Source organism: Euprymna scolopes, chromosome 37 (assembly GCF_053919585.1).
Source record: "Euprymna scolopes isolate OS-2025 chromosome 37, ASM5391958v1, whole genome shotgun sequence".
Classification (NCBI taxonomy): domain Eukaryota; kingdom Metazoa; phylum Mollusca; class Cephalopoda; order Sepiida; family Sepiolidae; genus Euprymna; species Euprymna scolopes.
Genome location: NC_136518.1, coordinates 33453839 through 33476464, shown reverse-complemented (window position 1 = coordinate 33476464; position 22626 = coordinate 33453839). Strand labels below are relative to the sequence as shown.

The following is a 22626-nucleotide window of genomic DNA, read 5'->3' as shown; positions in this document are numbered from 1 at the left end:
AATTTCAAATTTGGAAGAACTTTGGACAAAAATTAAAGAAAAGTGGGATGCTTTTTCCCCGGAGTATTGCTGCAGTCTAATTCAAGGAATTCCCAAAAGATTGCAGGCTTTCAAATTACAGGAGGGTTATACTACTAAATATTAACTAGTTGATTGTGTACCGGTTGTATTTGTGTTGCATTAATGTCCTAAAGTTACATTTAAATAATAATTTTCCATTGTGCAGACTTTCTTTTTGCCTCCTCAATTTGATGTGAACACTAGAATATTTCAATTAAAAGTCAAATATGAACAAGTAAAATTTTAGAAGAATAAAAGGCCAATCGAATGAGATATAGTTTGTTTAAACAATTAAATTAAATTTAGCTTAAATTTGCAGTTTTTGAAAAAATTACAAGTGTGGACTTTCTTTTTGCCGCATATATATATATATATATATATATATATATATATATATATATATATATATATATATATATATATATATATATATATATATATGTTTAAAGAAAATAGAAAAAAAACGAATGAAATTATTAAAAAATCAACGTTTCGTCCTTGTTTCAGAGGACATCTTCAGGATAATTGAAATAAAAATGTGATAAAAGAAAAAGTCATAGATCGTGTGAAAAAAGACAGTTTTTTTAAATCCAACCCATGTCGGGAAAGGACGAATATGTGAATATATTCGTCCTTTCCCGACATGGGTTGGATTAAAAAAAACTGTCTTTTTTCGCACGATCTATGACTTTTTCTTTTATCACATTTTTATTTCAATTATCCTGAAGATGTCCTCTGAAACAAGGACGAAACGTTGATTTTTTAATAATTTCATTCGGTTTTTTCTATTTTCTTTAAACATAACGTCAACCACTGCTGGTATATTTTTTCATTCCTTATACATATATATATATATATATATATATACACAAATTACACACACACACATATATATGCAAATTACATATATATATATATATATATATATATATATATATATATATATATATATATATATATATATTGCCGATAGAAAAATTCTGATGCCACTGTACTGTTGAGAACAGATTGTACACTTTGAATTATTTATTTGTACAAAATCTTAAAAATGATATTTGGAAGAAATTAGGCACACGGCCATCAAAAGATGTTGAAAATAGAAGGGGGGGGTTCTTTATTAGTCCAAAGTAATAAATAACCAAAATGTAAAATCCCTATAACAATGTTTTGTACGACATTTTTAAACGAATCAAAAAACAACTACTTTAATCAACAATCATATCTTTAGGGTTGTGTTGCTATAAGATAATCCCCCAGAAATTACCTTTTCTGTTTTTATGAACGTCGATTAATCATCTCAAATATTAAATCCATCTTTGAGAGCAGAGAATGATGTAATATATGTTCTATATGGTGGGTATCCTTCTTTATTTTTGTTTGGTGACGTGTAGTATGCTCTATTGTATTGTCATGCTATTCTCTCCTTCTTTCGTGGATCATGTATGTTCGTTCACGACGATGTGATCCTCCCAGGCAAAAACTTGTCATATTTGCTAGTAGGCATATATCTCGTATTTATAAAACGTGGATTTTTCTGTGATCCTCTCTGTCTCTTTCAATTTTCTGATGAAGTGAAACGTTAGAGTGAACAGTCTTGATTACCTATGTTTTCTTCCGGCTCCTCGAGAAACAAAACTTTATTTCTTTCTGAAATTGTTATTAAACCATAGAATTATGTAATTTTAAATTTAATACTTCATTTATTATAAGCTCCACTGATCATTTATAATATTAAATATTTAGTTGTTTTTTTTTTGTATTTGTTTATTTTTAGATTGATTCCTATTCGATTAATATTGATATTGGAACTATATAAATGTGTATTTATATTACTTCCTGCCCCTTTGTTTACGTTGGACTTGAAGATGATCATATTATAGTCAGCCGGAAAGCAGGCAAATGGAAGAGAGTTTCACAGGTGTGCAGTTCTAAGAAAGAAGCTTTGTTCATGGAATCTATGCTTAGATTTAGGCACAGATAAAGAGTAGGAGAAATTATTAATAGTGTTTTCAACTTGACGAGTGTTTCGTGTGAAACTTTAGCAAGGGAGGGGCATGGATGAGAGCTCAGATGAGCACTTGTCATGAAAATAACAATAAAGCAGAGATAGGCTCGCAACGTCTCTTCTGTGAGAAAGAGGTTGCAAGGATTTTTTTTTTTTTTTTTTTTTTTTTACAAAGGCATCATCACATTATCAAGGCCCAGAGGCCACTCAAGGATAAGGGTTAAAGAGTGTACAGTAGAAATTGGTCAATATAGTAATCATTAGTAATGAAAATTTGGTAAATTTAATAACTTATATGGAACGGCTCATCAAGAACTTATTTACTTTAGACTTGAACACAACCATATTGTAGTCAGCCGGAAAGCAGGAAAACGGAAGACAATTCCACAGGCGTGCAGTTCTAAGAAAGAAGCTTTGTTCATGGAATCTACGTTTAGGTTTAGCCACAGATAAAGAGTGGGGGAAATTATTGATAGTGTTTACAGCTAGACGAGTGTTTCTTGTGAAAGTTTGGCGAGGGGGGACCATAGATTGAAGCTCAGTTGAACACTTTCCATGAAAATAACGATACATCAGAGACAAACTCGCAACATCTCTTCTGTGAGATAGAGGTTGCAAGGAGGAGAAAAGGACATCTCCTACGAGGCTACGAAGTCTATTTTGAACTCTATCAAGGCAGGACAAGTCCTTTCTAGCAGCTCCTGCCCAGATGTGGCAACAGTATTCCATCCTTGGACGTACCTGGCTCTTATATAGGTAGAGAATAGCATCAGCAGTGAGATATCTACTGGATCGATAGAAAGATCCCACCATTTTTCCAGCGGCCTTGGCAACAGATTTGATATACGTGTTCCATTTAAGATCAGGAGTAATGGTCAAGCCCAGAAGCTTGTCAAAACTTGAGGCCTCCTGAAGACGAGAGCCATTCATTTCAATTGATGACAAATGTGGATTAGAATGTTGATGATGTAAAGAGAGAAGCTTGGTTTTAGATGCATTAAAAGTAACCAGCCACTCCTTTCCCCATTGTACTACGTGCTCAAGATCAGAGGAGAGAGAATTCGAGAGAACTTGGTCGTTTACTGTCTTAGATGTGGTACCATAAATGGTAGTGTCGTCAGCATAAATGTCTACAAATGATGTAAGGATATGATTTGGAAGATCATTAATGTAGATCAGGAAAAGAGTTGGGCCCAGGATGGATCCCTGAGGGACACCGGCATTAATACTGTGAGCTTCTGATTTTTGCCCCTCAACTACTACTCTTATGAACCTATCAGAAAGAAATGATTTAATAATTGAGAAGACTTTTCCAGCTATACCATAGCTAGCGATCTTATGAAGTAAACCTTTATGCCATACCCTATCAAAGGCTTTAGATATGTCAAGAGCAATTGCTCTAGAAAGATTGCCACCGTCGAGAGATTCGCTAATCCTATGCGATATAACTGTAATGACATCTGCTGTAGATCTAGCAGAACGGAAACCATATTGAGTGTCACTAAGAAGGTTATTTTTGTTGAGATGTTTGATTACTTCTGTATTTAACACAGATTCTAGCAACTTACTCATGACGCACAGGAGACTTATTGGCCTGTACTGAGAGGGGGATGAGCGATCACCTGAATTCTTAAATACAGGGCATACTGATGAGGTTTTCCAGGGAGATGGGAAACTATTCTCCTTAAGACAACGTTTAAACAGTTTTGTAAGTATGGGCGCTAATTCAGGTTGAAGTTTTTTGAGTACTATAATTGGAATACCATCAGGGCCAGTTGCTTTACTCGAATCAAGGTTTTTGATTAGCTTCGCAACATCACGTACAGATATACGTATATCACATAGCGTGTTTTCTGATACAGGAGGAAATATTGGAGGTTGGCGGTCTTGGTCGCAAAGGGTAGAATTTGCTGCAAAGTTCTTGACAAAGAGTTTGGCTTTGTCTGATGCTGACGAGATTACCTCAGGTCCATTGATAATAGTTGGGATGGAGCACACGCTTCTGTTCAGGATTCTGTTTGCTATTTGCCAAAACTGGTGGGAACCAAGCCGCTGCTCAGCTACTTTGGACTTAACAGATTGAGCATACAACTCTCTTGCGTTCCTTATTACTTTCTTACAATGGTTGCTGGCAGTCCTGAAAACGGCTTTAGTTTCCATACATCTATTACGTTTGAAGCAGTGGAAAAAGTGATTTCTGTGCGCAATGGCAGCAGCACATTCTGGAGAGAACCATGGCTGGCTGTTAGGTTTTTTCTGAAACTTTTTAGAGGGTATGAAATGGTCAATACCTACAATTAACCATTCAGTTAGGTCTAATACTATAGAGGACACATCCTTTTTAAACATGGAATGCAGAGGTAGATCAGATATAAATGTACGGAAGCTATCCCAGTCAGCCTTAGTGTATCGATATACTGTACGATGAAGAGGTACATCTGGGGACTTATTACATTTCATTTTTATCTTAATTGATACAACAGAGTGGTCGGAAGATCCAAGAGGCGACAGAACAGAAACTGAACATAGTTCAGGGCAAGTTGTGAGAAAAATGTCTAGTAGGCTCGCATACTGGCCATCATTATCGGGCACACGGGTAGGTTCCTGAACAATCTGAGTGAGGTCATAGGCAATGGAGAAATCATGACAGAACCTCCCCTCATCATCGGTCTTGTTTGAGTGGGTCAACCATTCAACGTTGTGAACATTGAAGTCTCCACATACGTGAATGTTAGCTGAAGGATAAGTAGAAAGGACTTGGTCAATTTTCTCAGATATGCTTTGAAAGATAGTAACTCCACTGTTGTGGGGGCGATAGAGAGTAAATATAAATGCAGTAGTGTGAGCTAAAGCAACCCGGAAGCACATATAGGGTAAGTTAGGATCTTCCCTGGAGATGTCCCTCCCACATGGAAAGCTATCTTTAATATAGGCACATATTCCATGCCCATGGCGATCTTGGGGGTCAGATTTAGAAGTTAAGTTAGAGTATCCTGAAATTGCAAACTCATCTAGGGAAATAGCCTGTCCAATGCCAGTTTCACTTAAAAATAAAAGGTCTGGTTTAGTCTCCTGTAATTGGGTTTCAACCTCTGGAAGGTTAGAACGAAGACCCCTGATGTTGGAGAAGGAGACATGGTAGTAGGGGTCTACGTTGGAAGTTGGGGAACCGGGTTTAATCGTGTATTTTTTCTTGAAACTTGTCATGATGAAATTTTGGAATTTGTGGACTAGGTCGACAGATTTACTTAGAGCAGGACAGAGAGGGGAAATTAAGAGAGAAAAAGAAACGAAGAATTTTTTTTTATTTTTTATTTGTAGTTAATGATAAGGTAAAGCCGTAACAATTACCCACTAGTATGGCATCGAGAGGCCCCACCAGAAGCTACTGCATGGTCCAGAATCCATTCACCAAATGGCAATACAGCAGCCCCAGTACTTTGCACCTGCTGATAGGACAGCCTCCTTAGTGGTTAATCCAAGGTTCGGGTCCCTGACTATCAGGCGGATAACGTCAGCCCAGACAAAACGTTTACCTCCAGCACCCTTACTAGTGACATGGCTACAAAAAAGGCATCCCCTACTATAGACGAAGTCTATTTTGAACTCTGTCAAGGCAGAATAAGGTCTTTCTAGCACCTCCTCCCCAGATATGGCTACAGTACTCCATCCTTGGACGTACCTGGCTCCTATATAGGTAGAGAATTGCATCAGCAGTGAGATATCTACTAGATCGATAGAAGGCTCCAACCATTTTCCCAGCATCCTTTGCAACAGATTTGATGTACGTGTTCCATTTCAGATCAGGAGTAATGATCAAGCCCAGGAGCTTGTCAAAACATGGAGTCTCCCCAAGATGAGAGTCATTCATTTCAATTGATATCAGATGGAGATCAGAGCGTTGATGATGTAAAAGCATAAGCTTGGTTTTAGATGCATTAAAAGTAACCAGCCACCTCTTCCCCCATTGTACCACATGCTCAAGATCAGAGGAGAGAGAATCAGAGAGAACTTAGTCGTTTCTTTTAGTGTTTTTATTATGTATTTTTCGAGTTCTCTTTTGGTGTTATTCATACAGTTTTCTATACAGACCAGTTTGGTATATTTCACATTCGAAGTAGCGTAGCAAGACTGTATCAAAAGAGGAAGGACGGTGGGAGAGGATTGAAAAGTGTAAAAGATTGTATTAGAACTGACGAGATGTCGTTGAAGGAGCATGTGATTAGAAGTGAGGAGTGGATGCTTAAGGTTGTGGCCAATGAAGTGGAGGTATGTGAGACCAACGCTGATTATGTGAAACGTATGGATAGAGAAAGGGCAGAGGAAAATGCACTGAAGGTTCTTCCAGGATATAGCAGAAGTGGCTGATGAAAGATCATGGCAATGGCTTAGAGCTGGGTTATTTTCAATTGGGTGTAGTGGACTGGCACAGAGAGAGTACCACAAAAGACACGATCGCATGGGACTCCAGATATATTGCTAGGTGTGTAAGAGGGTAGGGATGAAATGTGCTGGAAAATGGTTTGAGGAGGTGTCTGATAAAGTGAGAACAAGTGAGGATGGCAAGGTAGATGTATGGTGGAACAAAAGTGTCATAACGACCAAGCAATTGGAACATAATCGTCCGGATTTAGTCGTCATTGACAAGGTTTCAAAAAACTGGCAGATTGTAGACTTTTTAATACCCTGGGACAGGAATATGAGAGAGAAGGAGGATGAAAAGTGGAGCAATTATGCTTCATTGGCCTTAAAGATAACACGGTTAAAACACAAATAATCCCGGTCATAGTTGGTACACTAGGAGTAGTATTAAGTCGTCTGGAAGGACAACTGAAAAAACTACAAATCCCCAATGTTTTAGGCGGCCTTCAAGCCTCTGCAATTTTAGGTGCCACCAACATCCTTAGGAAACCCCTTGATCTTTGAAGCTCCTGGTTTGAAGCCGGGATTAAGGGAAATCCTCTGGAAATGAATCCCATCCCTTTTCAGAGAGACGTTGATAAACGAAATCAGAATTATTATTATTATTATTATTATTATTATTGTTGTTGTTGTTGTTGTTGTTGTTGTTGTTGTTGTTGTTGTTGTTGTTGTTGTTGTTGTTGTTGTTGTTGTTGTTGTTGTTGTTGTTGTTGTTGTTGTTGTTGTTGTTGTTGTTGTTGTTGTTGTTGTTGTTGTTGTTGTTGTTGTTGTTGTTGTTGTTGTTGTTGTTGTTGTTGTTGTTGTTGTTGTTGTTGTTGTTGTTGTTGTTGTTGTTGTTGTTGTTGTTGTTGTTGTTGTTGTTGTTGTTGTTGTTGTTGTTGATGATGATGATGATTTGAAAATATTCGGTAGAAATGAAAAGGAAATGGAGAGACTGGCAGAACTTGTGGGGACATACTCAGAAGACATTGGGATGGAGTTTGGGATTAGTAAATGTGCGGTGCTGGTGATGAAAAGAGGAGTAAAGGTTCATTCGAATGGAATAGTGCTGCCAAAGTGAGAAATCATGAAAGAAATAGAAGATACAGGATATAAGTATTTAGGAGCGTTGGAGGATATAGGCATCATGAACAGAGAAATGAAGGAGAAAGTCAGGAAGGAGTATCTTAGAAGAGTGAAACTAATTGCAAAGTCGAAACTGTATGGAGGAAACCTAATGAAAGCAGTCAGTGTTTTGAGATACAGTGCGGGAATTTTAGAATGGTCTGACAAGGACTTGCATGTCATGGATATCAAAACAAGAAAAGTTTTAGCAATGTTTAGTATATTTCACATTCGAAGTAGCGTAGCAAGACTGTATCAAAAGAGGAAAGATGGTGGGAGAGGATTGAAAAGTGTAAAAGATTGTGTTAGAACTGACGAGATGTCGTTGAAGGAGCATGTGGTTAGAAGTGAGGAGTGGATGTTTAAGGTCGTGGCCAATGAAGTGGAGGTATATGAGACCAAGTCTGATTATGTGAAACGTATGGATAGAGAAAGGGCGGAGGAACTGGCTAGGAAGAAAATGCATGGCAGGTTCTTCCAGGATATAGCAGAAGTGGCTGATGAAAGATCATGGCAATAGCTTAGAGTTGGGTATCTGGCTAAGAGTACTGAAGCTTTTGTTTGTGCAGCACAAGAGCAGGCATTAGGAATACGATTGTTCAAAAAAGTGGTTCTAGGAGAGGAAATTGCTGCAGAATGCCGGATTTGTGGTAAGACCTCAGTCAATTGGGCACCTTGCAGCAGGGTGTAGTGGACTGACCCAGAGAGAGTACCACAAAAGACACGATCGCATGGGACTCCGGATATATTGGGAGGTGTGTAAGAGTTGGGGTGAAGTGTGCTGGAAAATGGTTTGAGGAGGTGCCTGATGAAGTGAGAACAAGTGAGGATTGCAAGGTAGATGTATGGTGGGACAAAAGTGTCATAACGACCAAGCAATTGGAACATAATCGTCCGGATTTGGTCGTTATTGACAAGGTTTAAAAAAACTGACAGATTGTAGACTTCTCAGTACCCTGGGACAGGAATGTGAGAGTGAAGGAGAATGAGAAGTGGAGCAATTATGCTCCATTGGCCTTGGAGATAAGGCGTATACACAGGGTTAAAACACAAATAATCCTGGTCATAGTTGGTACACTAGGAATAGTATCAAGTCGTCTGGAAGGACAATTGAAAAAAGACTACAAATCCCCAATGTTTTAGGTGGCCTTCAAACCTCTGCAATTATCGGTACCACCAACATCCTTAGGAAAACCCTTGATCTTTGAAGCTCCTGGTTTGAAGCCGGGATTAAGGGAAATCCTCTGGAAATGAATCCCATCCCTTTTCAGAGAGACCTTCATAAACGAAATCAGAATTATTATTATTATTATTATTATTATTATTATTATTATTATTATTATTATTATTATTATTATTATTTATTTATTTATTTATTGATAAATAAATAAAGTAATAATAATAATAATAATTTTTAATATTACTTTATTTCATTTTTCTTTTCTTGGATTTATTTATTAACAATTGCAATATTTTTCCATTTCAATTTTTTTCTCGATCGATTTTGCGATTTGGAAACTATAAAATGACATTTTTTTTCTGGTGAAAAAAAATGGATGTTGATTTATATTAATGATTCCCATAAATGTCAATATATCAAAAAGATTTAATTCTTTTTTTATCTTAAAATTTTCTTTCTTTTTCGCTCTTCTTTCACTTTCTTCCATTTTTCTTTTTATACACCCATTCCTTTTATGGCCATTTTTTTTTTCACTAAAATATGTATTCACTTTTTTTTCCCCCCTCTCATGTTTTCTTCTGAAATTATTTTCTATAGTTCTTTTATTATTATTTTGTTGCAGCACTTTTAACAAATATCGTGATTTGCTTCTATATTCATCATCATCATCATCATCATCATCATCATCATCATAAAAAATTAAATTGAAGAGTTGAAAGAAACTTTTACCTTGTTATTTTCGTATTCTTTATCCAAAATGAAAATAAAATAAAAACGTCTCTCGATACTATTTACTATTTCCATTACTAATGCACCATTTTTTTTATTTGTTTTACAATATTTCATATCTTCATTTATTACTCATGATTAACAAAAGATCCTTTTATTTCGTACTAGCAAAGTTAACTAGGTGGTGGGGAAAGCATTAAAAAATAGAATTAAATAAAGTGTATGTAATATGTATAACATTTTTCTTTTAATATTTCTTCTCTTCTCTACCTTTTCTTTGGACTGTCCATTCTTCACCCCTCTCTTTCTCTCTCTGTCTCCCGTCCCTTCCTTCCTCCCATCTCTCTCTCTCTCTCTCTCTCTCTCTCTCTCTCTCTCTCTCTCTCTCTCTCTCTCTCTCTCTCTCTCTCTCTCAACTGGTTAAGTATAACAGAAAGAAAAGAAAAGCAAAAAAAAAAAAAAAAGGAAGTTGACTGATTCTTTGATTTAATTTTAGTTGTTTTTGAAACAACTACCAACAAAAATGTTTTTTAATAATTTTTCCCCTCTATGCACTAATTTTTTTTTTTTTTGTGACCTCCAAGAGGATGAATATTATAATATATTTTACCATAACTGGATTAGGGACAAACTGAATTCGATAATGTAAGGTTTATAGGTATATCTTGTGTATTTTCTGACTTTTAACCATACACACACACATACACACACACACACACAGAAATACGTATAAACAGATACATAAAAGACAAGACTATCAAATCAGATATTCTCATATGCTCTCATTGTCGACGCAACTCTTCTAGAATGACTAAAAGCTTTATAAAGCCTAGCATGAAAGAAATCAAAAGATACCAAGATGTGAAGAATAACTTGAAAACAGCGTGACCCCTGAAATAAATAAGTATTATACGGACTGCGGTAGGAGCCATTTGTTTAACCAAGCGCAATCTAAAATCACACTGTAGCAAACTCCAGGTAGCAGTTTTAAAAGGAACGTCAACCCTTAAACAAAATTAAGTGTTAGCCCCAAGAGGGGACCCTTGATCTCTAAAAACTAACAGAACTAAAATGAATGAAAAAGGGAATATAACGTTAATGTAGTAAATGTACCTAAATAATCATTGTTCCATATTTGTAAACAATTAGCATTTTAACATCGTACACAAATACTAGGATGAAAGTTTATTAGGAATTTAAAAAGAAATCCTTCGGGGTAAATCACGACTTTATAATAGTTTGGTTTATAATTGTATGTAAATTATATATTTTTTTTTTTAATATTTTCTTTAATCTATTAATAATTCAATTCTTAGTGTAAATACTTCATGCGTACAAAGATATTTATGGTTTTTTGATGTTTGGAAAATTCTTTCTTTTTAATCAAACAAAAAATGTAAATGATCAACTTAGGTTTCAAAAGTATGTTTTTTGGTCTGTCAAGTTGTAGCTTGAAATAGTTTTTTGGTCTGTCAAGTTGTAGCTTGAAATAGTTTTTTGGTCTGTCAAGTTGTAGCTTGAAATAGTTTTTTGGTCTGTCAAGTTGTAGCTTGAAATAGTTTTTTGGTCTGTCAAGTTGTAGCTTGAAATAGTTTTTTGGTCTGTCAAGCTGTAGCTTGAAATAGTTTGTTTTTTTTCCATATATTGAAGCTACTGTACAAAAAATTTCAATTTTTCTCTTCCTTTTTTTTCTCCACTTCTGCAAATTACTGTTTAAACAAAACACAAGCTTTCCACAGTAAAATAAAACAAAACATAAAAAGAATTAAAACGCATTCTCATTTTTCTTTCAATTTGTTCTCCTCATTAAACCAAATCTGTTTTTATTTCGCCCCCTTTTCAACATTTTGTTTGTGATGAAAGTTTAATCACCAAAAAATGGTAATTTTTATTTTTAAACTATTTTTTGCTCAAGTGAATCAATTATTATTTTAGATCGCTGAACTTTAATCAGAAAATAAAATCATGACGGATGTTATGTTTATTGATTGATTATGGTGATTGGATGTTTAAGAGTCTTTAATTTATTTGTATCTCAATCTATTCTGCGTTTTCTTTCATTTTGGTTCCACTTTGATGGTTTAACCATATTTGTTAGTTTAGCATTATTTTTGTTTTGCTCTTTTGAAGCAACATTACAAATTGCTTAACATGAACGGATATTTGTGAAATGTGGCCATTAAATCTATGCGTTTATCGATGAAAATGATATTTTAAACTTAAGTGTGGCAGAGTAAAGATAATCTCTTTTTTAAATAAATCAAAAACTCTTGAGTCAATCCAACCCCATAGTCAGAGCCATTGTCAATACTGTGAGGCCAGTTTGCAGAACTCTTACCCATTTAGTTTTTACCATATAAGGATTATATTGAAATAAAGAGGTGTGACAAACCGACCCCCAAAAAACTCCTCTGACAATGTTTTATTCGGTTAATCAAATAAATTTGAAACATGTACAAATTATATGCTATTGAGATTAATAAAAATTTATCAACTAGGAGAGGGCAACAACAAAGCTTAATGGGAAGTTTCGTTAATTTTCTTGCAAAAAATAAAGAACAACAATTTGTTAAAAAGATGTTAAATTAATCTAAGATGTAGTTCCTGTCTCTGTATGTTTTTGTTTTTCTCACAAACTTTTACCCAGGGCTTTGGAGATAAACCCCCAGAAGCACATATTTTAAAACTACATTGCTTGGGATAATTGACTGTTTCGTTTTGATCAAAAGGTATACCAATAATATTGTGAGTTCTGCGTTTACAATTGATATCTATAAAAATAAAACGTTTTACTTTAGTTTTAAGTTGAAAACTGTAGAAATTTTAAAATCAAAATTGAAACGGAAATATATGTTTTAGAGCAGGAGTACATAAAGGTCCTAAATTACTCTTTGGAAACGCCATGTGTCTCTCGATGAGGGTAAAGACTATAAATTTACTGCGAATTATTTCAATAAATGTCATTCTATGTATGTAACTCCCTTCATCCAATCAGTGCTGAGTACATCCTTGTGATCCCCTCAAAAATTGACTTTATAAAATGAAAACAGGATAACATAGTGTTATTAGCTGAGTGTTAAAAGAAACGTTAAATCCCGGGCAATGTTGGGTATTTATGCAAGTTTGTTGAATAAAATTTAAATCCTCAAACTTATTTTCAAAACCTTTTCATAAGAAAATATCCAGCGAGTGGACGAACTTCTGTCGATTCCTTTCAGAATGCAATGTTGGATCTGAAGACACTTTTTACTACAAAGATTTTCTTTCGGTTTTAGAAGATGACGTGTCTGGTACAACATTCGCAAGAATTTCAGAGGTAGTCATAGAATTAGATGTCCATTCCTTTTAGTAAGAGCCAGATTCTCTAGGGGGACAGTTGATGGCATTTTTTCAGGAACTAGGGCATGCTCTCCGCATGTTTCCAGCAGAATATTGAATGCGATGATACTATGGATTTACCTCCATAATCTTCACCTTATCCACTAAAGGATCTTGTTTACTGAAGCAGACATCACAGCATGAGGGTACAGTTTAAAACTAAGAAAGCCAAATGGAGAAAGAATTTCTCATTCGACTTTGTAATTTGGAAAATGTATAACCTTTCATGAAGAGGGCTGTTATAAAATGAGTATGTATATAAATGGATTGATTGTAGTCGAGGTCGCTTCTAAGACTCCCTTTCCGTTGGTAACTACAGTGAGATATAGAGGAGGATGCCACTCCTTTCCTTGGATTGCTTCGTTTGATCCTTACCTTAAAATGCTGAATGTTTAATACGGATGCAGTAAATACAATGTTTATATCTTTTAAATGACTTGACTAAAGATTGAACTCTGATCTCCCGGCCAATTAGCAAACACTCTAACCTTTATATCAAATAGAATGCCTTTATTTGCAGTTTAAAGTAAAGAATTGATTAATGGCATTTTCCATTATGTTGTTTTTCTCATTTCTAATTATGGCATAAACTGCAAGAACAATGATTGTTTTACTTAAAATGATTTTAGGTTTGGTAAATTCTGGTAAACTAATTTTATTCTAAAAAAAAGGAACAATTATTTACCAATAATTTAAGCATCAACAGTTTGGAGTCTGAAAATAGCGATTCCTGATTTCTGATTAGTCATTTGACTTCTGGTTGGCTGATGAACTTTTCAAGAAATTTCCTATCAACAAATTCAAAATGTCATTTAAAGTTAAAATGTTTTTTGTTTTGCCGAAAAAAGTTTTTTTTTTTTTACACTCTTGCTTTGATTTATCGTTTTGTGGATAGAATCGATCGGTCTTATTGATTTTACAATCCCATCTCTCTCTCTCTCTCTCTCTCTCTCGCTCTCGCTCTCTCTCTCTCTCTCTCTCTCTCTCTCTCTCTCTCTCTCTCTCTCTCTCTCTCTAAACCAACTTCCATTTAATTCTTTTTATATTCTCTCTCATCTTTTAAGATTAAAATATTCTTAACTAAATTTATTCTAATTGTTGCTCTACAATAAAAAAATAAACAGAAATGTTAAATTTATATTACAATTGACGAAGTTTAAAAATGAATAAAACATTTCCACAAAATCTGAGAATTTAATTAAATAATGGATTTCAAATCCGGTCGTATATTTTTGTGAATAAACATTTTTTTTTTTCCAGATATAAATTCCATGTTTTAAGAATCTATAATGATTATCTTTACAGTTGGATTATAGAAAATTCCATATAAAGAAAAATGGGATTAAGATGGGGTTTGATTCTGTGTCTAAGAAGAGATACCACTAAGCCAACATCATTGTTACCATAAAAGAATCTGAGTGGTTAAGTGGAGAAAACGACACTGAATTTAATATTAATATCTTTTGATGTCATTGGTCATTGGAATCCTTCAGTTTCAAAAGACCGTGCAATTGCACTCAGAGTGTAAAGCCTGGGTAGGTAAATATAGAGAGCAAACTGTTACATACACAGCAAAATCCCTGTCTTATATTGCTAAAATGGTTCATTGAAACACCAAGGGTTGATACACCTGGTTCAAATGCCATTATATGAGTTGCTATATACTTTATGTCAGGCTATTTTAAGGATTCCAGGTTTGTTAAACAGGGTTTACCTCTATAACCTTTCCAGCGAGTGGGCATAGCCAGAGGTTTGCAGACGTTTGAGTTTTCCTTCTCTTAGATGAGTTGTTTTTCCAAAACTAATGTGCCTCATCTTCACAAAGCACCAATTTTAAGATGGCAAACAATTCACTTACAGATGCTAGCTTCTCTGTCGTCACATTTTTTCTACCAGAAATAACAATTCTGTTCAGTTTATATCCAAGCCACATGAGTAGGCTAGGAGCTGGATATAGTAGTCAGAAGCAGTCGCCATTACCCCCCCCCCCCCCCAACTATAACAATCCTGAAATAATAAGTATTTGGAAAATAAGTAAATTCCATTGGGCTATTCACTCTCCATTTACCATAGTTTTCTATTTGATTACTTAATCTCAACTTTTTGTTCAACGTTGTTGCGTTCAAAAATAATGTCGGAAGAGATGTGGACAGACAGAAATACAGATTAAAAGAACAAAAAAGATGCAAGTAAAAACGAACACTGTGACCAAATGAAATGCGAACGACCTTCCATCTTTTTTTCTCTTTCTTCATTGTATAGTTGCTGGTGACTATTTTTCAGGGTTCCCAAGCTCCCAATCAATTTCAACTGTCACAGTTTTGTCCCTGTTTTGTCAACTTAATTTGGTCTGTTAAATTCCTCAGTTATAGTTGGCTAAAACAGAGCCACCCTTAGTGAAACTCTATCAGTGCTGTCTCCTTTCAACAAACCATCTTTTCAGTTCTACCTATCTTTATTTCTAACTAAAACAAATTCAAAACTTTAAAAAATATTTTTATCTCTGTCAAGTGGCAAAAACGATGTTGAATTATTTCCTCTTTTTTCAAAGTGATATACAACTTTAAAAAAAAAAAAAAAAAAAAAAAAAAACGAAACATTGCAATTGTTATGTTAGTGAACATCTTTAGTTTTATCTCTTTCAATTTCTTTATTGTTTTATTAACAACAATCCGTGAAATCTTAACTCTGAATATTTATAACATTTAGTATTATTTAATAAACGTTTCATATTTAATGCAATATTTCTAAATTGCGTATCTTTTGTTTTTCTGTGTGGCGAGTTTTTACTATTTAGAAGAAAAATACATTTTGTTAATGTTTGTTTTTTCTGTGAATTTTGGATAATACAATGTTTTGTGGATGTCAGTCTCAACAAGACAGGTACGTTTAACAATTTGATCTCCTTTAATTTGTTTTTTGGTGAATGCTTTCTCGTTTGGACTTTATAAATTATATAGTTTACTTTATGAATTAAGACAAAATTAATAAAATAAAAATTATTCGTTTTTAGTGTCTTTAAAACCAAAATAATTTTTAGTTTTTCAATGCGTAATTTATATGGAAATCAATTCATGATTGAAAAACTACATGCACTGAAAAAACAAAATAAAAGGCATTTATAATTTAATATGTACATGTTTCTATGTTGTCTTTTTATTTTATATTTTTTAAATTCCAACTAACTCGACACGCAACAAAATCACACACTAGTGAAACTACCACTGCTTTAGAACTTTAGATGCCAGAAAGATTTCTACTCTAACGGTTTCTTCCCTCGGACTGCTAGACTTTGGAATTCACTCCCTGTTTTCTGCTACCCTGACTGTACTTACCTGCAGAAGTTTAAATGTAATGTGAACAAAATATTTCGCTGATTAACTTCCTACATAATGTCCCTGTTAGATACGGTCATTAATAGTAGTCGTTTGCATTCAAACGGTAATATGCCTTGTTTGGGGCGAAAAGAATTTTACAAAAAATCAGTATTGATATATAGAAATAAAATTATTATAATATGATATATAAAAATAAAATTATTATAATATGATATATGGAAATAAAATTATTATAATATGATATATAGAAATAAAATTATTATAATATGATATATAGAAATAAAATTATTATAATATGATATATGGAAATAAAATTATTATAATATGATATATAGAAATAAAATTATTATAATATGATATATAGAAATAAAATTATTATAATATGATGTATAGAAATAAAATTATTATAATATGATGTATAGAAATAAAATTATTATAATATGATATATAGAAATAAAATTATTATAATATGATATATAGAAATAAAATTATTATAATATGATGTATAGAAATAAAATTATTATATGATATATGGAAATAAAATTATTATAGTATGAGCTGTCTCTACTCGGAGTTGTTTGGAAGTATTTTTACTTTTATTTTTTACTAAATTATTTTTAATAGAATTTTGAAAGTTTCATTACATTATTATGGTATAGTTCTGTCGTTATTGAATGGAATTATAACTAATTTTTGTTATGATAATGCTGTTCCAATTTTTTATTTATAAAAATATTGGCTTTCTAATTCTTATTTATAAAATTATTGGCTTTCTCATTTTTATTTTTTTTTAAACTATTGGCTTTTCAATTTTTATTTATAAAACTATTGGCTTTGTAATTTTTTATTCATAAAACTATTGGTTTCCAAAACTGTTTTTAACATATGAGGATTTGCTAAGGATTTTAAAAGCCGAAATGATTTTCTATTCGACAGTTTAAATGTTTCAAATTGTGAAAGTTCATAAAGTAATTCATTATTTTTAGCAAAAGGTTAAAATGGCTGACTTGTTTAGAGCGAAACGGAAATGCATTGTGGATGAGTTAATTTTGTACTGAAATAATATTTTAAAAATAGGATTGTTTAATGTTTGTATTAATACTTAGCATTATTGCATTTTTTTTATTTTAATGTACAATCGATTAATAATAAATAGTAAAAATGTGTAAGTTACGTAGAAACGAGAAACACACATGCATAGTCATGCGAGAATTGATCGCACAAATTTATTGATATAGAAATTTAGAATTTCACTTTTACACATACTTTCATAATTTTTTTTTTTTTTTTGATTACGTTTCGTTTTTTTATTATTGTTTTTATTTTTCGGTGTTAGGGAAATGGCAGAAACACTAGAGGATGACCTCCAATCCGTAGTGGAATGGGGACAAAAATGGTTGGTCACATTCAATGCTGCTAAGACTAAGCTTGTTTCCTTCAATAACTACAAGAAACCTTCTCTACCACCAATAGCAATGGCCAAGAACACATTGCCTGAAAGTACTTCTTTTAAACTCCTCGGCCTAACGTTTACAGGGAATATGAACTGGAATAGATACATTGAGAGCATTGCCAAGGCTGCTGCAAGGAAGGTTGGCTCCCTCTACCGTGCTAGAAAACTACTTACGCCTGCCAGTATCCTATACCTCTATAAGGCAACCATTCGCCCATGTATGGAGTACTGTTGTCACATCTGGGCTGGTGCATCTGCTGCTTGTCTCTCGCTCCTGGACAGGGTTCAAAAAATAGTCGCCAACCTGATAGGTCCTGAACTGTCATCTAGGCTTCAACCTCTGTCCCATCGACGAGATGTTGCATCCCTCTGCCTGTTCTATAAATACTTTAATGGTGAATACTCTGACGAACTGCAAACACTTGTACCTCCCCGACGTAACTACCCCCGACAAACCCGACAAGCTACTAAGTCTCATCCCTTTACAGTAGAGATCCCTAGGTGCAAGAAAGGCTTTTACTCCAATAGTTTCTTCCCCAGAACTGCGGGTCTTTGGAACTCCCTTCCGGGATTCTGCTTTCCCAACTGCAATGGTATGCAGAAGTTCAAGTGTAATGTTAACAAACATCTTTCTACTCTTCTCCCTTCATAATGACCCCGCTAATTAATTCCCTAATAGTAGCCCCCTGCTTCAAAGTGGCACTGTGCCTTGTTTGGGGTGAAAATTGAATAAAAAAATTAAAAAAAAAAGGGTTGGGTTGTTTTTAAGGCACGGTTTTTAAATCTAATGCATCACTGTAATGCGTTCAGTCAAGTTCCATTTCAAAGAATTATTTTCAACAAATGTATTTAAACGTAATTGTAAAAAAAAATGTCTGAAAACTCCAGCAAAATCGATTCCCTCGTGAAATATTCCGTCATTAATCTATTAGTTGTGTTGCACGCATTGTAAAATAACGTTATCAATCTTTTATTGTCGCATTAATGACAATTTTTGTGTGATTTCCTTGGCATAATTATTATTAATGCAAATGGCAAACTCGCCAAACAGAGTTCAGACTTGAGTTGATACTTTACATCACTGCTTGTGTAAATGCTTTAGGGCTAAATAGAAAAAGCTGGGGATTGCATAAAGAGATATAACCTTATTTTTAGACGAGTTCGATTTCAAAGAAATATTCCTAGTACAACAAAACTTCAAATAGGATAGAAAATACATTCTCATAGTTGTGAAATGTTTCCCCATGGCGAGACCACAGGCAACCAACTAACAGATATTTATATTATATATTCGTATCTACAGATGAAACGAATTACTATTCATGTATTTGTGCATATGTTCAATAAAGAAAATATCCATAAATGGATGACAGATGCTCGTTATGGCGTAAGCATATTCGATTCTGTGAAATGGGATTTATATGAAGTGTTTATTTTGTTGAATATGATAATGTGCCTGTTAAATTTGCGTGATCATTATTTACAAAATTCTCACTTGTAGTTTCAAAAAGTAAAAGCTGAATGTTGAAATTTAAATTTGAATGTTGAAAATAAAATTTGACTGTTGAAAATAAAATTTGAATGTTGAAAATAAAATTTGAATGTTGAAAATAAAATTTGAATATTGAAATTAAAATTTGAATGTTCAAATTAAAATTTGAATGTTGAAAATAAAGTTTGAATGTTGAAAATAAAATTTGACTGTTGAAAATAAAATTTGAATATTTACATTTAAATTTGAATGTTGAAAATAAAATTTGAATGTTGAAAATAAAATTTGAACATTGAAATTTAAATTTGAATGTTGAAAATAAAATTTGAATATTTACATTTAAATTTGAATGTTGAAAATAAAATTTGAATGTTGAAAATAAAATTTGAATGTTGAAAATAAAAATTTGAATGTTGAAATTTAAATTTGAATGTTGAAAATAAAATTTGCATGTTGAAAATAAAACTTGAATGTTTAAAATAAAATTTGAATGTTGAAAATAACATTTGAATGTTGAAAATAAATATTTGATTATTGAAATTTAAATTTGAATGTTCAAAATAAAATTTGCATGTTGAAATTTAAATTTGAATGTTGAAAATAAATATTTGAAGATGTTTGGCCCGTTTCTCGCACTAACGCTTACATCAAATACTCTATTTCAAGTTAATTAACTTAACAGAATAGGCGCAATATGTTTTTGACATATAACATATGTAATTGCGATATCGGTCATAAGGTTAATTCGCGTATTGATTTAGAAAAAGGGTTGTTTGCCAATTAACAATTTTCTTTGTTATTGTTTTTTTTTTTGCTGAATGAAATTTTGATGTTAATATAATAAATAGTTCTATTTTGTAATATTAATTTAGTTCCTAGACAAAGTGAAAAGGAAAATTCATTTCTTCTTTCTTTTCCTTTCTTAATGGTCAAATTTGAAAGCTAAATAAATTTATATCGATAATATCAAAATGTTAATGTTTGTCTAAATAGACAAATGAAGAAATAAAATGTTAAGAGGTATATGTGGTAAAAAACAAGGATACAAAGTGCTCAATACGTTAGTAAAACCAATTATGTTTTTACTTATTACAACCTCAAGTGTATTAACTTAATTGATCATAAATTGCTTCAATAGATAGGATAAAAATTATTCGTCCATATCGTCAGATGATTCAAGTTAAAATAAAAAGGAAAGATATGGTTTTTCGAAATTACATATGGATATTAAAAACTAAGAGAATGGAAGTAAGAGAGAAAAAAGAAGAAAGGAAAAGGGGGAAAGAAAAGTTAGGGAAGCAATAAAAAAAAATTAAATTAAAATTTTGTAAAATTATGAAGATAAGACAAGGAATAGAGAAGAGGAATTAAGAAGAAAAGAAAAGAAAGAGGGGAAATAGATAATTGAGCATGTCAAAAAAGTTTGTTGAGTTCTGGGTGATGACCTGAATGTGTCTCAAGGCCGAAATAGTGTAAAAGAGTCAGCAATCGTCTATGGCACCGGTGGAAGTGGGGGAACAGAAAGAGCTAAGATGCATCCAGTTCACTTGGGTAACCAAATGCGTCTAATATAGCTAATATAAAATCTTTTTGGGTAAGAAATCAATTATAAATTCTGTTGGGTAGTTTTACCTATTTCAGGTTTTGTGGGATTTATAAGTCTTGTTTGTGGTTTGGTATCGAAACCTGGTTTCTGGTCCTTAAGCAAAATATAAGCTTCTTTTTCGTGCAATTTTCCTACTCTGTTGTTAATATTCAGGTTATCTGTAATGCACTTACTATCTAAATTAATGTCGTTTACTAGATCAATATTGGATTTTTTATATGTGTAGTTAATATTTTCTCTGATAGGATTTTGATATTTTTGTTTAGAAATTTTTGTAGAAATTGTATATATATATATATATATATATATATATATATATATATATATATATATATATATATATATACATATGTATATATATATATATATATATATATATACATATGTATATAGTAAGTTATAAAGATATATATGGCAATTGAGCTACACAGAATATTCCGCGTTTCATCCATCACCCCAAAAAATAGATATGAAAAGGGTTAATTTTGAAACATCGCTAAAAAAAACATCCCCACACCTAGCAAGCATATATTAAATTAATTAAAAAAACAGATGAACTAATACGCCGAATGCGATGGTGAGCAAATCTCTTCCTTAAAAATGAACACATAAACAGAAAAGAATCCTATGGTTTTAAAACCCTAAAAAATGCAAAAGCAGTAGACTTTTGGATAAACTTTGAAAATGACCTTTTAAACGTAATTAAAAATTTAGAATTCCATAATCAACATAACTATTTCCAAGGGAAACTACACAAAATCGTTAGAAACATAAACAACTCTAATACAATCTTTGTAAAAGCAGATAAAACTAAAAAAATTTATAAAATAGATATAACAAACTAATCACAGAAAACATTACAAAAACTACAAAAAACTGGGCCTTTGTCGTGTAAGTGCCTGCCCATTGGCTAATTAGGAAGGGAGCTGTGGAAACTAGGAATCTGATTGGCTAACTAAAAACTCAATAGAATGTGCGTATATAAAAACACGAGACAACCACAACTCTTTGCATAAGCCTGACGAATCCTAGCATGGATGAAACGCAAAATATTCTGTGTAGCTTAACTGCTATATATATTTTTTTAACTGACTACCTAGCTCTACCTATGTATTGAGCACTGTTGAAGTAAATACTTAAAGTTTACACATAAAATAATACTTTCGTACATTAAGTTATGTGATTAAATGAAGTAGTCATATATATATATATATATATATATATATATATATATATATATATATATATATATGAGAGTGATTATATAAATAATAGTTATTTCATATCGTTTTTATAGAAATTCAAATTTCAGGGCAAAATAGAGTCTCTCTCTCTCTCTCTCTCTCTCTCTCTCTCTATATATATATATATATATATATATATATATATATATATATATATATATATACATATGCATGTGTATATGCATGTGTATATGTATATACATTAATATGGCATAATTACTTGACACTCCGGTTCCCGTTAGATCAACAAAGTTAAGCAACGGTCAATACTAAAATGCTTATCTCGGCATTGTTTCCAGTCGTTCAGGACTTCTCCTTGCCAGTGGATCCAAGCAGTGCTGATTCAGGATAGGTGTAATTCTTGCCTCACAATTTTATGCGCAGCTACTCTTACAGGAGGTATCCATTGTCTTTTGAGACTGAATGGAGGCTTCCATTACAATCATTTACTTGAAATGCGTTTGGTGTGTATATATCAATCATAAGTGATTAAAAAATCTTTCTCATAAATAAAGTTTTTATAACAAAAAAGATTGATTTATATAAATTCTATAGATTTAGAAAAAATCCAAGCTTATTATTATTATTATTATTATTATTATTATTATTATTTAT

At 32.6% G+C, this 22626-nt stretch overlaps 1 protein-coding gene across 12 annotated transcripts in view; it reads left to right on the top strand.

Annotated features, from left to right (window-relative positions):
- Window positions 1-22626, top strand: part of LOC145261125 (rap1 GTPase-activating protein 1-like) — a 1259270-nt gene that overhangs the window by 582564 nt on the left and 654080 nt on the right. The window contains exon 1 of one of the 12 annotated variants that reach the window (XM_080119390.1): window positions 15357-15761. The exons of the other annotated variants lie outside the window; for them this stretch is intronic. Within the exon in view, the coding sequence (XP_079975516.1) occupies window positions 15730-15761 (32 nt within the window). The 5' untranslated portion in view covers window positions 15357-15729. Of the gene's footprint in view, window positions 1-15356; window positions 15762-22626 lie in introns of those variants that run through there. 12 annotated transcript variants of the gene reach the window in all.